Below are 16,192 nucleotides of genomic sequence, written 5' to 3'. Positions count from 1 at the left end.
CAGACAAGATGAAAATATAATTACCTTTTGCATTGCAGTTTTATTAATGAGTCTTGAAAATCTCCATAAAATTATAATTTAGATTTCTGAATATGTATTCCTTTGAGAGCACACAACTTAATGTATTGTTATTAATGTTTGCAAATTGATGGGTACTAGCAAACATATTAAGCTAATAGAAAATTAAAGTTTTGCCAGGTGTAAAAATAGATATTCCCAATTACTTGCAAAATTGATTAACTGATTTTAATTTGGGCTTTGTTTAATGTTTATCAGAAAACCTGGAAGGCAGTCCCATGATATTACAAGATATTTAACAAAAAATTAAAAGAGGAGTATCTTTCCATGTGTCAAAGCTGTGATTTGATGGATGGATTATTTTTCTGAGTTATTTGAATAGTTTCTTGCAAATATTATTTCCACATAATTTTGTGTTGAATGTTTTTACATTTCCCTGCCCTTAAAATGTTACGTTGCCAGCTCAAACCCAGACTGTTCCACTAGCTGGCCAGCCTGGAACCTGAGCTCCACGGGGATTGGATGGGGTTGAGTAGACTGATTGGAGCCTGCAATTCCAGTTGTTATCAATAATGGCTGTATCTGTCCTCGGCCCCAAGACTGCAAACATTTATTTTTAAACCCAGATACCATTCTGGAGAATGTCTCTGTTGTTCTTATCAGGGTGAATAATAATTGGCTATTCCACACTAGTGAGTATGAAAGGAGAAAAATAATTGCTGATTCAAAATCAATCTGCATTTGAGCAAAACATTGTTGTTTAGTTTAATTATTATGCTATTCAGTTGAACAAGATTAAACTATAGATGCTGAATGCAAGCTGTTCAGTGCCTGCAGAAACAACAACAATAATACAAGAATATATGTTGTGATAAAGGCATTCATTTTTGATAACTGTGGGCTCGGCTCTCCCTTGGAATGCAGCTTCTGTAGTTTCTGCCTCACTCTTATGATATCAGTAATATATTTACTCATTCATTTATATCATATATTATGAGATGCATTTGATTCCCTTTCCAGTTTTAATTGGTAAATCAGGCCACTGTAGTTCAACAACTTTCTTTAAATTCTGTCCTTATTATAAAATACTTATAAACTAAAACAAAATTAAAAGGTAACAAGCAACTTCTACAACCTCACATCCTTTAAAACACATACATTACAAGAAGGATATAATTATAAGGAAATGTTTTCTAATTAGTTGATGTCTTGATTCTGTATTGGTTCTTTAGATTTGTTTCAGTGAAGTGGCTTTACTGATACCTTGATATTTTAAACTGATATTACGGTTGGTTGTCATTCAGATTCACCCATTTTGACAGGGCTTTATTAGTGGTCAGTGGTATAGTAATACTATGTTTATTTTTCCACTTGTGATTCGTATTCTGTATGCTTATTTTGACATCAATTGTAAACAATGTGCATTACAAATGTAACCAAAAGTTAAATATATAATAGTTTGAACAATTGTAAACGGCAATACATATATTTATATATAAAAATATATATAGGAAAAAATGAGGATGAGTAGAGCTTTGATTAAAAATAAAGTATAATTACAGTAATTTCCACTTTAGCAGAACTAGAAATTGGCATGCAATTCGATTTAATCAGATTTTTAATTATGATTTTATTATGATTATTCTTTTTGCTTTTTAAGACTGATTGTGATATAATGTTAATGAATACTGGCAGTGATCATGTGGTTATAGATTTTATTATGATTATTATTATTGTTGTAACCATTCACACTAACCTTTACCATCAGACATATCAGTGCCGATGGCACTAAGAGGACGAGGAAGTTGTCCATGAACCATGCAAACCACAAGACGCTGTTCTTCACCCCCACCATCCTCAACACCTCCTTGTGACGGAGCTCTTTCTCTTGTACAAGTCCCTTAATAATCATGCAGGTGGAGAACACAAAGGCCAGCACCAGGAACATAGGAAGGATGTTCCCAATATACTGTATGAAGCTGGGACAGAATGCAATACAAAGAGGTTAAAGAGGTGGATATAGGATTATCATAAATTGTAACTTTTAAAATAGGAAAAAAATTAAGTGGTTGAACAAAATAAATATGAATAGGCTTGTCAAATTTAATTTAATACCTTTTTTGTGACGCACGTGAAGCTTGTTAGAGCTGTGCAACTATTTCAATCCATCATGGCTGAACCCCTGTAAGAGTATAGGCAGCCTCAGGGAAGTATATAATTGTTTCTGAATTGACCTGGTGTTTAAGCCGTTACAATTTCACCTGCTGAACTGGTCCATGTATGTATTATAGTCAAGGGAGCAAAAGGAAAAGAAATCACTTTGATACAGTAAAAATCATTCTTGTCCAGGGTGACTGGGGATCACATTGACTTGTGACAAGCACAGAGAATTCACAGGAGAGGAGGACTCCTGGAGAAAAATAACGAGTGTCGAGTCTGTGAAATTATGTCCCACTTTTAGATTTAACAAGATATCATAAATATGGTGCACATGCACAGCCACACTCAATATCTTATTTTTAAAAAGGCACACTAAGTAAAAATATACACATTTCTCAGTATCACAGAAATGTCATATCAATACCTTGTAAAGCTGCAACACTGTGCTCCCCTTTAATAAATATCAACATTTCCTTTTAAAACACTTTACGCTTTCAGACGATTCAACATTCAGAAGATACAACATTTACACATTAATACTAATTAATGATGGCCAGGTTTAGCTTTAGAATTCATATGACCTGTGCAAAATCAAGTGCTCATCATAATGGATATTTAAGACTAATTGACATAATGGATATTTAAGAAGGACACAGCACACTTTCTTGTTGGTGGCGGTGTAGGAGCACAGAGGACAGCTATCTGGAGACAAGAACAAGAGAAACCATCTGCTACCCGGGCCAGAGAGCAGACCCATAAGAGTGTGGGAGAAAGATCTCTGCTTTGACCCTGTGTTTACGGACTTGGACTTGTTTGTCTTTGTATTTGTATGTATTGTGTCAGTAGCTACTTAGATACTGTAGAGGACAGGGGCCAGAAGGAGTTTAATTGGGCTTGGCTGAGAGCTAGGTTTAATTTTGGTTTGGTTTGTATATTGCACTATAATATAAATCATGGAAAACATTTGCATCCATCCTAACTATGCAATAATATTATGCATTTTTTAAGTAATTATTGTTTTACCAAAGGATCTGTTGCTATTTAAAACATTTTTTAAGTATTGTTATTTTATACTTTGAAATATTTAAAAATTTAAAAACGTTGAAATATATGAGAACCCAAATATGAAATGATACTCCAAAGTGTCCTGTACAACACTTTGGCCATCGTTCCCGTATTTGGCTAGCATTTACCTATTAAATGAGATATTATGATAAAATTACTAAATTAGTCTTGGGGACTATTTACACTGTATGATTAGTTCAGATGTTCTCTCATCAGTTCACAGATTTCTTGATTGGAATAAGTGATTAAAACAATGTGTCCCTTGACTCTCCTGTATGACACAACCCAATTTTTGTAATTTTAATTAACAAGACAATCAATTCTGGCCACGTGCCTAAGGTGTAAAGATTAAGTATTATGCATTTTCAAAATGAAAGTGTTTAGGGATGGAACAACAAGTGTATGTGTTGCAAAGAGAAGAAAAACGTTGCTGGTGGACCCATAAGACACAAATGGAATATGGAACATATATAGTGAATAATGCCAACATTAAACTCAGCAACAAGGGGTCAAAGTAAGATACAGTGGACTGAAGCAATTCTTAGTCCAATGGCTGAACTAAGAGGAAGATGAATAGTCTATCCACGTACAAACTATACCTGCTGAGACCAAGGAAGACCTGCCGACCTCACGAGCTAAGAGGCTTTTCAAAAAGCTATTGACAAAGGATTAACCACTTCAGCTGTTGGCTTCTTTGACAGGATGCCACAGAGAAACAGCGTGGCATTTGCATCTTCTCACAGATGAGAAAAGATAAGGAAAAGCTGTTCACAACCAGGACAGATTGTGATTGCTCTGACAGCTTGTCGCTGGGGGTCAAAATATGATTTTGTCTGACAGGATTAAAAGTTTTTGGAGCTTATGTGCAGAAAAACACTGCTTTCTCTGTTGAGAAAATACCAAAAGCACAGGTCTGTGAACATTAACAGGGATATTCTGAAATTTCAAACCAATTGGAGGTACCTTTTTGTGGCTCTTCCATGGAAAGGCACTGGGTTTACCTGTTTATCTATCCAAGCAGAAATTGTGTGTATGTATGCATTTTTAAGAAGGTGTATATTTTCTAAAATCATACTTAACATAAGTATGTGCAGCACATTTTCACTCTAAACTGAATATATATATATATATATATATATATATATATATATATATATATATATATATATATATATATATATATATATGTGTGTGTGTGTGTGTGTGTGTGCATGTGTGTGTGTATCTTATGATTATTTATTTTTCCTGCAAACCACTACATTTAGGATTGATAAGTTTTGATATTGTTAATATACTAAATTTATATTTGTATCCTCTATTGCTTTTTTCTGTATTGCATTTAACAGTGTAATTTTCTTTGACTTTGTCAGTCCCCTTCAAATTTTTTGAACACAGAAATCTAATGTCCTATTCTGTATTATTTCAGGCAAAAGAGAATCAATTTCTGAGATTTCTGCTCTTCTCTGTACACTTTTTACAAATCTTGCAAGTGGTGGAAGTGCTCATTAACACATTTTATGCTCTGTTACAGGTCCAATTCAAAGTAGACAGTAGCATCTGTTGTAGTTTTATAGTTGAACAGCCACGGTTATGGGTGGCTGACAGGGTCTTGTTTGAAACAGATTGTGAGTGGTATGTTGTCACAGTTGTTTCAAAATAAAGCTGGACAGCATCGACATCTATGCAATGGACATTGAAATGGGCATGTTTCAAGAATGCTGATTCATTACCTTCTGAAAACAGATTTATGCAAAACTGGAGACTTTGTCTTAAAAACAAAAAGATATATATATATATATATATCTGTGCAAAAACATGTGGCTGTTTGATCTCCTTTCCAATCATCATTCTGAACTACTATATTAAAGAGAGAATAGTAGCTGGCTTATTATACCTCACTTTACAGAGTAAAAAGCCTACCATTTTGAACAGGGACCCCAAGGCATAGCACTGAATTTCACCCAAAGAGCAGTTTTTCTTTTGTGTTGGGATTAATTTTTACATACTTTAACAGTCTCTAATAATGAGTTTAGCTGAGTAAATGTTAAACATTAATCTCTCCAGTAAGTTCTGACACACAATACTGTTATTTGAGAAATTACATTGAACTGGACTTTCATGTCCACATCATAGTTGGTTAAAACCTACAATATAAAAATAATATAAAGGCTAATACCACTGGAATGACTGTGCACCAAAAAACATCTAATCTGCTTTGGCTTCCTGGACTTAAATGCCAGCTCAGATTCTTTATCTGTAAATTCATTCTTTGGAGTTAGCTGTGGCAGTTTATTTTGAAAGAAAAAAAAGCAACAATAACAGAAACAGGTGAAACTGGAAGATATCCTGAGTTGGTGTAGTGAATTGTCCCGCCGCATGGGCTCAGTGGCCCACCAATAAATACAAGGTCAGCCTTCAGGTCAGTGTAGAGAAGATTTAACAATTTCAGAAAGAGACTTCCAGGTGTTTCTTCAATAGAATGGAGACATCGAATGGAGAAGGAATGACCACCCTGGGAAAAGATTTTGCTATCCAGTTCTGTGTCAAAACTTATTGGGCACTATGGGATAACTTAGTGTTAATGGACACTTTACTGTATTGAAAGAGGAAAGTGGTCTGTCTGAGGTGAAAACATCAAGTCCCTAAAGACAGAAGTGTTAACCTATGCTCATCTCTTGAAAGACTACTTATATTGGATGGGCAGAAAAACCTAAGACAAAAGTGCATTTTTACTATGTCTTGTGAAGTGTAAAATTGGTACAGATGGTTTACTGATTATGTGGCTACAAAAGCCCCTTGGGGGAAGAGACCATGCAAGGAATTGCAATCAACACATTTTTTACCATGAGCACTGCAATCAGTATCTTTGGTTGCCATGGATAACTTCAAATAGTGGTCCTGATAAATCAAGGTTCAGTCACCAAATTCTCCATTAGGAAAACAAAGTATTGAACTGTGTTATTTTAGATGCGTTTTAAATAGATTGATAGTATTGATATTTTTAAGCAAACACCATTAGTTTTCAGTCTACCTGTAGCCTTGATAGTGCTAGATCGTGAACCACACCAGTTTAAAAGTGTAGCAATAGTAAACTGGATGCCAGATGGAGTTAAATAAAAGTCTTGGTTGAACTCACTGTGGTTTGTAAGTTTAATATCAGAACACAAGAGGCTGTATTTTTGTACATGACTAAACTTTCTAAAGGTATGGGTCCTTCAATTTCCTTGCATCTGGGCTAGAATAACCCAGACTAAAGTGTTTAATAGAGGGTAAATCACTTACTCTAGTGGAGATGCTGTGAATCATTATTGTTAGTATCATTATATTTACACATTTAGCTACAATGTGTTAAACCTGTGGTTAGGTGTTTACTGACATTGCAGGATAGATTACTATATCAGAAATACACACAGTCCATAGTTTACTTAAATCACTCAAATGTTAGTCCCACATCTAAAAAACTATACAGGTGAGGGATGAAACCATTTAGACACATATATTACACTCTCACTACTGTAATTTAAGCTCAATATGTTATTTACTTAACAAAATAGTATTTAATATAATTAAAAGAAGGACATAATAATAATAATAATAATAATAATAATAATAATAATAATAATAATAATAATAATAATAATAATAATAAATGCACAAAAATGATAGAGTAGTTTAAAAATAAAGACCTACCTAGTCTGGGTCTTTGTTGCCATTAATAACTTACTGTCTTTTTGTCTCTCATCTTAAAATCATCTTGCATTTGTCAAGTGAATAGATAAACTACTTCTCAACAATTGATAGTCTAATGATGTGCCTGTAACCCATTGATATTCTGTGTGAATTACATAGCTTAAATTGTCATTGTGCAGTGAATTATTAGGACTCTTATCAGAGTGATAAGAGTTGGGGAGAAAAAAGTTCCAAAAGAGGTGATTCCAGAGCATTTCATTATGATAAGCTCAGTACCAAATAATGCACGTCTATAGAAATAGTTTTTAATGTTATCTCACATATTTCCAAAGCATAGATTCTATGAAAAGAACTACTGCTGTGATTTGATTTGCTCCTGAAATATTCTGGCCTAATACACTGATATATTGCATTGGTTAAATCGAATGCAACACCTTGTGGTTTTGCATTAAAGAGCCATGCCTTGCTCCTGGATAGGGCTGCAGTGAATGGTGTTGCTTTACCAATGATTTTGCAAATCCATAGGTCTGCCATTCTGAAGCAATTTATTTTTAAGTCAGTTAGCATTTAATCTGGCCCGTCAGTCCAATACCCCTCAAAAATAATGACAGGTACGAAAACTGCATTACGGGGTGTCAGTGCAAGTTGCCCCAAATTTGTACGCCTACTTTCAATTGGTGCCAGCAGTCACAATCAATAGTCACATGCATATGCACAAGGGAGCAATACAGATTCTTTGTGCTGGTTGGCAGCACTATCTCTGTTGGGTAGGAGAGTCCTACTACAACAAAAGGAGCTTCTAGACAGGATGAGGAGGAGAATAGAATTAACATTTGGATGCTATGTTGGATGCTATGTTGGATAAATGATAATAATATAGATAATATTGAAAATCTATATTTAAACACACACTAAGGTCTGAGACATTAGCAACATCATGTATGGCTCTACCTATTTCAAAAACAATAGTTATGGCAGCTTCTAGTATGCGTGTCTCCAACTGCATCTTTATGCTGGTGTGTATCTGCTTGACGCTACAACTTCCTCCCTGTGGCTTGGGCAGATGGTCTGTTGGCGGACAGCTTCTCTTTGGTGTGCCATTAAAACTACCTGCCACCTCTTATTAATTTCATGCACCAATTGGTTCCCACTTCCAAAAGTGTTTATTTTGTTGGCTGTTCTCTCAAAGCTTTTGTATTCTACATGCTGGCAAATCTAAACAAGGATTTTTCTTGCTTTTCTACCTACTCTTTTCCATGAAATCAACCACCAACACAACCATAATCAGGATGAATATATACTCACACCCAGAAAACCTTATACACAACCAACAAACAGCAGTATTCACACAACACATACACTTCAAAATAAGACACTTATCACAGCTACCACAACTAATACTGATTCTGACCACAAGGCTTGTATAATGTCTACAGCATAAAACATATAACATGTCTTTCTTCATACTGTAAAGTATCAAGAAAATCCAAAATACATGAGTTCAGCTAAATACCCTTCTTATATTAGGCATTAAACAATTTATATATATATATATATATATATATATATATATATATATATATATATATATAAAAAAAAGTTATTTGATGAAATTTTGTCTAAAAATTATAAATACATTAATGCAAGTGTATAATTCATTTGGCATTCCAGCCTAATTCTGAAGCGTTGCAATTCAATTAATCAATCCCTCCTCTAATCACATTTGATGAAATCTGGATCTCTTTACTACAACCATTAAATATGTATTACATTTCTGATAGGCAATCATTGACAACAGCTATAATCAGAGCAAAAATATCACTCTGAATAAAGTGTTTAATACTCTTTGCTGCAGATATTTATTTATGATGGAAAATCAATGTTAATTAATCGTGTGTCACACCCTCATTTGCAGTGTTGACTGCAACTAGGCAATCTCATAAAGTATCCTGTGGAGAACAATTAAGCTGTACTAATTAAAAAAATAAGTCAATGTAAGCATAATGTGCCTCAAAATGAGAGACCATAGCAGTTGTTTGATCTGGGTATAATAAGGACAAAGCATTACTGCTTTTTTTCTTGTAAACCTCGATTTGATCAACATGTTACTGTTGGTGGAATCTGTTGGTCAATTAAATAGTCTATTCTATGATTAAGTCAATTAAACAGACGTGTTATTAAGTCTGTGGACAGTGAAATGGATGCCACAACCACAAGCTTTTTTGAATCCTCTGTTTCTCTGTATGCTGTTGTCTTTCCTAGCAGATACATGACAGCCCTCAGAGGGTTGCACCATAATAGGATCTGAACTAAAGCCAATAATGACAATATTCACCCTCCTCCTACTTAAACTTTGCAAAGTATGGCATATACTGTGTAATACATATTGAAATAATTGTATGAAATATATAAGTACCATAGCATCAATTCAATAACATTGTACAGTATCCTATTTAAGACAATTACATTGTATAAACGTATATTGTATAATCACAGAATCTTCTCGGCTAACCTATAAGATCTATATCTATAACATTATTTATTGAAAATTAATTGTATAACTGATGATTTGTATCAATCATTAGCAAATACAAATGGTATTGCATATTTAAGTCATGTAATTGTGCAGTTACTTTTGTTCATTCCTATTATCAATTAGATAAACCGTTTTCAGAGCCTGGCTATTGGAAACATGGGCAGATTAGACCTTGATTTGTTATTTTATTTGTTGATACTGTCTGACAAACTATACAAATAGAATAGCATTGTCAATGTTGCAGGATTTGGCAATGCAGTTTATTCGGAAACAGTTTCCATATTATTCAGCTCCCTGATTTTGAAACATATTAATGATGATGTATTTATAATGTCATAATACAACAATTGGATTGATTATTACTCAATGAATTTGATTTATTAGTTTATTAGTACCTGCATCTGGTGAACACATATGGTGGAAAGTATTCAACTTCAACTGAAACTATTATTTAGTGATTCATTTGGTGAACTAAATATATGTATTTATTTATACTTATGTGTCAATAACATCAGAATTAATTTATCAACCTAGAGAAAACTGCAAAGATTTGAGTTGATTGAACTGAGATATGTCTCATTTACTTAACAGTGCTTGTGGACTACAACCCGGTAGATAATACTGCTGTGCATTATTCTATGTCATCCTATCTACTATTCCCATCACCATGCAATCAATAAGGATTATTCAGAATACAATCAGGAGAGTTGTGAATACTATTTGCATTGAATTAATTGAATTAATTAATTAAGCTGTAATTTAAACACTGTTACTGACCTCGCCTATATTCAAAAGCAATTGGAAAAGGTTACAAACACATAAAAAGCACAATGTATTAATTATACAGCTTTTAATACAGGTATTATTGTGTATTGGGTTTCTGACTACAGGGTTTATAAATTAACACTTTCAAACATGTTAATAATACAAATGTAATTAAAGCTTATAATAATAATAATTAAACTTACAATATGAGTATATACCTTGTACATTACCTTTCTAACCACACCAGCATCTACTACTACTATAATAATTATGTGGCACCTTCTGATATCACCTGACTTTTTGACAAAATAATAAACAATATCTGACTGCATTTGGGTCTACTCCAAGGGCATGCACGTTATGAAGAAGCTATTATAAGAAGAGGTAGAATACAAGGAAGAGGATGATGAAGAGTGTAGCTACTACCTTTAATTTGCTTTAACAGCAATTCAGACCATGAAGTGTGTTAGGGAAAGAGCTGCCTGACTTATAACCGCGTTTGTGAAGTGCTCAATGAATACTCAATTCAGGATTGCAAAAATATGATTTTAACCTCTTTCACTTAAAACTCAGTACAAAGATATGTTTTATTCACTTTACTTGATACGTATTTAGTTCAGTACAACACTATTGCAGGGGAGAAGGTTGTGAGATGCAGGATATTAATTGACTCAACAAAATTAATCAAAGAGCCTGTCTTTAATATGCGTTTGACACCACTATTCATAAGGCACCTGTTGTAAATGGACTTCAGCCCATTTACTGTGTAATATTTCAATGCAAAGTCAATGTTTTACATGCGATTTGGAAGTAATCAGTTAAGTAAATAACGCAATGAGCTCTAAAGAAATGCACATAGTTCCTCCATTGCAGATGATGATGATTTGACCCATTTACACAAATTTGTAAGTAAAGTCAGGTGTGTGTAAACTTTTTATTGTCTTGATATTGGCAACATGATATTAATTACTATCAGTGAACCAATGCCGGGGTGCATATTGGATTGGATGTTCAAAAACCAACCCTTTTATTCTACAAACATAAATAATGACGGTCATATAGCTCTCTGCTTTGTTCTTCTAAATTACTTATCTTTCAGTTTAACGTAAGTCCTGAGGCATTTGTGGTTGTACAATGAAAACCATTCATTATTTAAAATATTTGAAACAAATTATGCCCATAGTCTAGATGTTCTGAAAATAGATGGGATAAAAATATATAAGTATTTATATATAAAATATATATTTTGGTATGGTATCCAATAAAATTAATAGTTTTTAATTCACAAGTTCATAATGTTTATACACGAGAATGAAAACAGAAGTTTGGCATAATTAAATACTATTTTGGCAACAAACTATAATAAAAGCAAGTACACATATGGACACACCAACGTGCATACTTACAGAATCACACACGTATGATGCTTCAGTTTTATTTTTTGATGTTTTTATTGTGATTTTCCCCCAGTGAAGTGCACATACTTTAAATTGTTAATGAGGCTTGATCTAACAACATTTTAAATTCTCTAGTCCTTAAATTACATTTTAAATTCAGATTAGGCCTTTTCGAAGCTGACAAATGTGTGTGCCTGTTTACTAACTGAACATCTGAATTCACAAAGATGCTCTTTCTTTCGACTGGTTCAAACACAATACTCTGGATCAAAATAATTACCAGGAAGGTCTTCCATATAATGCCTCTCTGCATCTTAGCCATCTTCCATTTCAAAGCCACTTTCAATTATTTATGAATGAAATAACAGTTTTCAAGTGTTAATAATTTACAGCTATACGTACATGGCACAAGGATCAGGAATATTACAGCATTTATGGCTCCCATTCATCTTGTGTGATTATTCATCCTTAGTTTATTTTTTATATGGGAAAGTCCGTCAGTCCAAACTAGTTTAACATAATCATTGTAATGGTCAAAGAATGATTATGATCAAACTTTTTTTTTTTTTTATCATTTTATTTTTGTAAATTCTTATTTTTCACCTTTTTGGGAGGTATGAAAGATGTTACTGTTACTGAGAAATGTGTATTTTAATTGAGAGCAAACTATGCTACTGAATGATTGACCTGTACAGAACAGACATTTTCAGAACATTTAAGGTGAGGAATATATAATATTGCTATATTTTCTGTTACTGAAATTTGAATTATTTCTCATACAATGTCTGGATTTCTATGCAAATTATTTTAATTTGCATTTTATCAGCCTGCGTGTTTCAATGTTTTTCTTGTACTTAATTTAAATAAATAAACAACAAAGGCATGGATACATGCATAATATATTTGTTTAAATCTTACTACTAATACATTTGCATCCAAATGTATTGATACACTTGCTGAAGTGTAAGCTGGAGGAAGTGGAGAGGTTCTACATGTGGCTAAAAATCCCTCCTGAAATCTTGATAAATGTATTAAAAGGCAGCAACCAGATCCTCCCCAATTTTATCAAAGTCAAAGAATGATTGACATCTGACATACTAGGGTATGAGTACAGTACATTGCAGTATTTTTGTAAATACAATATTGATAGTTTTACAAATCTCTATAAACATATTGTTTACATGTGTTTATATCTATGTAGTTATGGTCCACATCATAAAAACAAAATCCTAAATTAACTTTTAGTTCAAAGTATTTTTTTTTTGTAATCTATGCAGTGTCAGTTAATATGAGATCAGGTTTGTTAGTTTTCTTGTTTATTTTAGAACAATGTTTTGTTATAGTTCATGTCCATGTGAGGTAGATAAAGTACATATTTGAGTTTTACTTCAGAAATGCCCTCACCCCTAAGTGGTGGAATGACCTTCCCACTGAGGTCAGGACTGCAGAGTCCCTGACCACTTTCCAGCGATTACTCAAGACCCACTTGTTCAGACTGTACCTGTAATACAGCAGCCTCATCTCCCGGGCTGCTCAGCACTCTTGCTATTATGCTTCCTTATGCTCCTATGTACTTACGTATTGTTAGCACTTATGTTGAGTTAATGCAACATAACTGTATGATGTCTGCACTTGTAGTACTAGGATGTATGCTTATTTGATGCTGTACTGATTGTACTACTGCACTTTTGTAATGCTGAAAATTATATCTTGTGTAAACTGTAAGTCACGCTGGATAAGGGTGTTTGATAACAACATTAACAACAATAATAAATAAATGGTAAACAATTGTAAATTATAGCAAATACAGTCTGCATAATTAATTAGGTACCTATATGACTGGTTGTTATTATACAGAACACAGACAAAATTAAACACAATATCTTAACCAGTGTCTTTTTCTAACATATCTAAATCACATGATTTACCCTGCCAAATGAAATACTAAATAAATAAATGGACTGAAATTTAATTTATAATGTAATTATATCTGTGAGGGGAAAAAATATATATCGTTAAGCAGCATATTTAGTGAAGGTTCTAAAAGTTAAGGTTTTCTGAATGTAGAAGTGAAGTAAAGCAAAGAAAAGCCTGGCACATGTGTAAAGATTCATTAAGAAGACCATATTTCCCATACCATTAAAGCTGCATCTGCAATTTACATAACACTAACTGCCAATACATTTTTTCTGTCCTCTCTTACTATCTGACACATTATTGCTTTTCCTTTTCATTTTATTTGCCCAGTGGTTAAGGGTTTGCATGCTCTTTTATTCTCTTAATTATTGAGTGAGGACACTGTGAGTTATCTAGTTTCCTACAGATAACATATACACATTTTGCATGAGCAACAAACTGCAAATACAGTAGTTTTTAAGCCTTTAGTGAATGTGTTGTTAAATAAAATATTTGTATAAATAAAGATAAAATATATACACATATTTGGTACAAAAACCATTCAAAACTAATTCAGATTCAACCTAGGCAAAATCTGTAACCAAGGAAACATACATTCAGCAATCATACTTAATCCAACCTTTTGTAATATGTTTATAGTACATTATAGTACATTTTGATGAGTAAATATTATTCTCAAATTTTGGTTAATATTTGATCCAAAAGAAAAATATATTAATGTAGAAATTCGGTTTTACTCAGAAATAAATTGATACACCCAACATCCACAAAGAAAACAAAATCCTACACTTACAATTATGGTTACAGATACCTATTGTGAAAAACTGGAAGAGGACACACACCCAAATGTGGTAGAGCTAATGGAATGAAGCATCAAACAAAGAAAAAAGAAAGCTGTACACTCTTAAAGCACTCCAATATAAAATAAAATTTATTATGCAAAAAACACACTAATATTTGGCCTAAAAGCCTTCATTCGGGATTGATGAAGCCTGATCAAGGATTTTTGGCTGAAACGTTGGTGTTAGGCACCATTAACAGTCATATTCTTTTCTAGAACAACCATAATGGGATATTTCCATTGCTTTATCTCTATATTTTTGCTGAGGATTTGCAGGTAGAACTGCAGGTAGAATACATAGAAGAGAGAGAGAAACCACACACTGTTAAACAGAGAAACAATTAAGTGGGCTGTATCTAAAGCTTTCATTGCATCTTCTGCATTTCCACTTATATTCTTGTAATCTATTTTGTTTAATCTTTTCTGTTTAAATATCTATTAATATAAATTGATAACTATTTGTATTAGCTCTCATTATCAAATACTTTACTATCTTATTCCTTGATTAGGACCTGCAACAAAGTGTTTTTTTTTTTTTTCCATTAAGTCATGGTCCATCAAAGTGATTGATCTATTGAACTGTTGTGGTCACCTTTTCTAAGACTATGATTTGTTCGCTTTTACCCCCCTTACACTGTTAAAGTTGTTTGAAATGATAAGATCAATACAAACACTTCCTCCTGTGGGTTCCTTGACAAACTGAGTTAGAAAGCTGCCATTAACCGGCTCTTCTAAAATCATTTTCAGCTTCTGTCCTCCAAATCGGTTCAGTAATTAAGAGTTATTACATAACCATTACCTCCCTGTTTTTTCTCATTTAGTAAAATAATTTTCACATTATTAAATGTTGTCAGAGTTGCAGTTTAATGCATAGCCCTTTAAAGTTTATTTTGAATGTATGTGTCTTTCATGCATATGGAGTCAGATGGTTTCTAATCTTTTATTACTTCTATTGCTTGTGGTCCACTTTTGAAGCGCTGCACCACCACATCCTCTGTACCATCTGTCCTTCTCGAACACTGATTACTTGGGCATAGACCAATTATAAACTTCAACCCACTAACCTCTAACAAATGTTGGACTTCTGTTGGCTGTGGGTAGGTGGGGTGAAGATTTCATTTGATCTGGCCTTTGTGTAACTGATATCATAGACAGTGACTTTCTTAAAGGGACATTAATGGTCATTGCTCAAAACATACAACATTAAAACCAACCTCGCATAGAGCTTCTGACATGTATTAAATCTTAAACTAAGTATCATTATTTTATTTTGTTAACATGATCCGTTCCCTCCACTGGATCATGTTATGGGCACGCACTCAGTTCAAGACATTGACCTTCACCTACCGCGGTCTCGACCACACTGCACCGAGTTACCTGCAGACCCTCATCTCTCCATACATCCCTTACAGACCACTGTGGTCTTCTGGTGCCAAAAGACTAACCACGCTTCCCTGCACTCCCCATCCTCTAGAGCCGCTCCTTTTCATCTCTGGCCCCTAAGTGGTGAAACGACCTTCCCATTGAAGTCAAAACAGCAGAGTCTCTGACCTCCTTTCCGGCGCTTACTCAAAACACATCTTTTCAGACAGTACTTGTAATTTAGTCATTTACTCTCCTGTAAGATAGCACTTATGCAATGTTTTATCATACTTCTTGCTGTGCTTTAAAAGTACTCGTATTGTTTATTTTGATTTCCCCTATGCTCCCTTTCCCTCTGCCCTTGACTGTGACTTAACATCTTGTCTGCACTTATCAGTGCAGCATTATGCCTTGAATTGCACTGTACTATTGCACTTTGTA

General features: G+C 33.6%; 1 protein-coding gene across 1 annotated transcript in view; it reads right to left on the bottom strand.

Annotated features, from left to right (window-relative positions):
* Positions 1 to 16,192, bottom strand: part of LOC136766688 (phospholipid-transporting ATPase ABCA1) — a 287,811-nt gene that overhangs the window by 164,212 nt on the left and 107,407 nt on the right. The window contains exon 15 of the mRNA XM_066720398.1: positions 1,775 to 1,997. Within this exon, the coding sequence (XP_066576495.1) occupies positions 1,775 to 1,997 (223 nt within the window). The remainder of the gene's footprint in view (positions 1 to 1,774; positions 1,998 to 16,192) is intronic.

The sequence above is a fragment of the Amia ocellicauda genome, chromosome 13 (genome assembly GCF_036373705.1).
Source record: "Amia ocellicauda isolate fAmiCal2 chromosome 13, fAmiCal2.hap1, whole genome shotgun sequence".
In the NCBI taxonomy this organism is placed as follows: Eukaryota; Metazoa; Chordata; class Actinopteri; order Amiiformes; family Amiidae; genus Amia; species Amia ocellicauda.
Note: the sequence above shows the minus strand (reverse complement) of the source record. Positions and strands in the feature narration are given on the sequence as shown.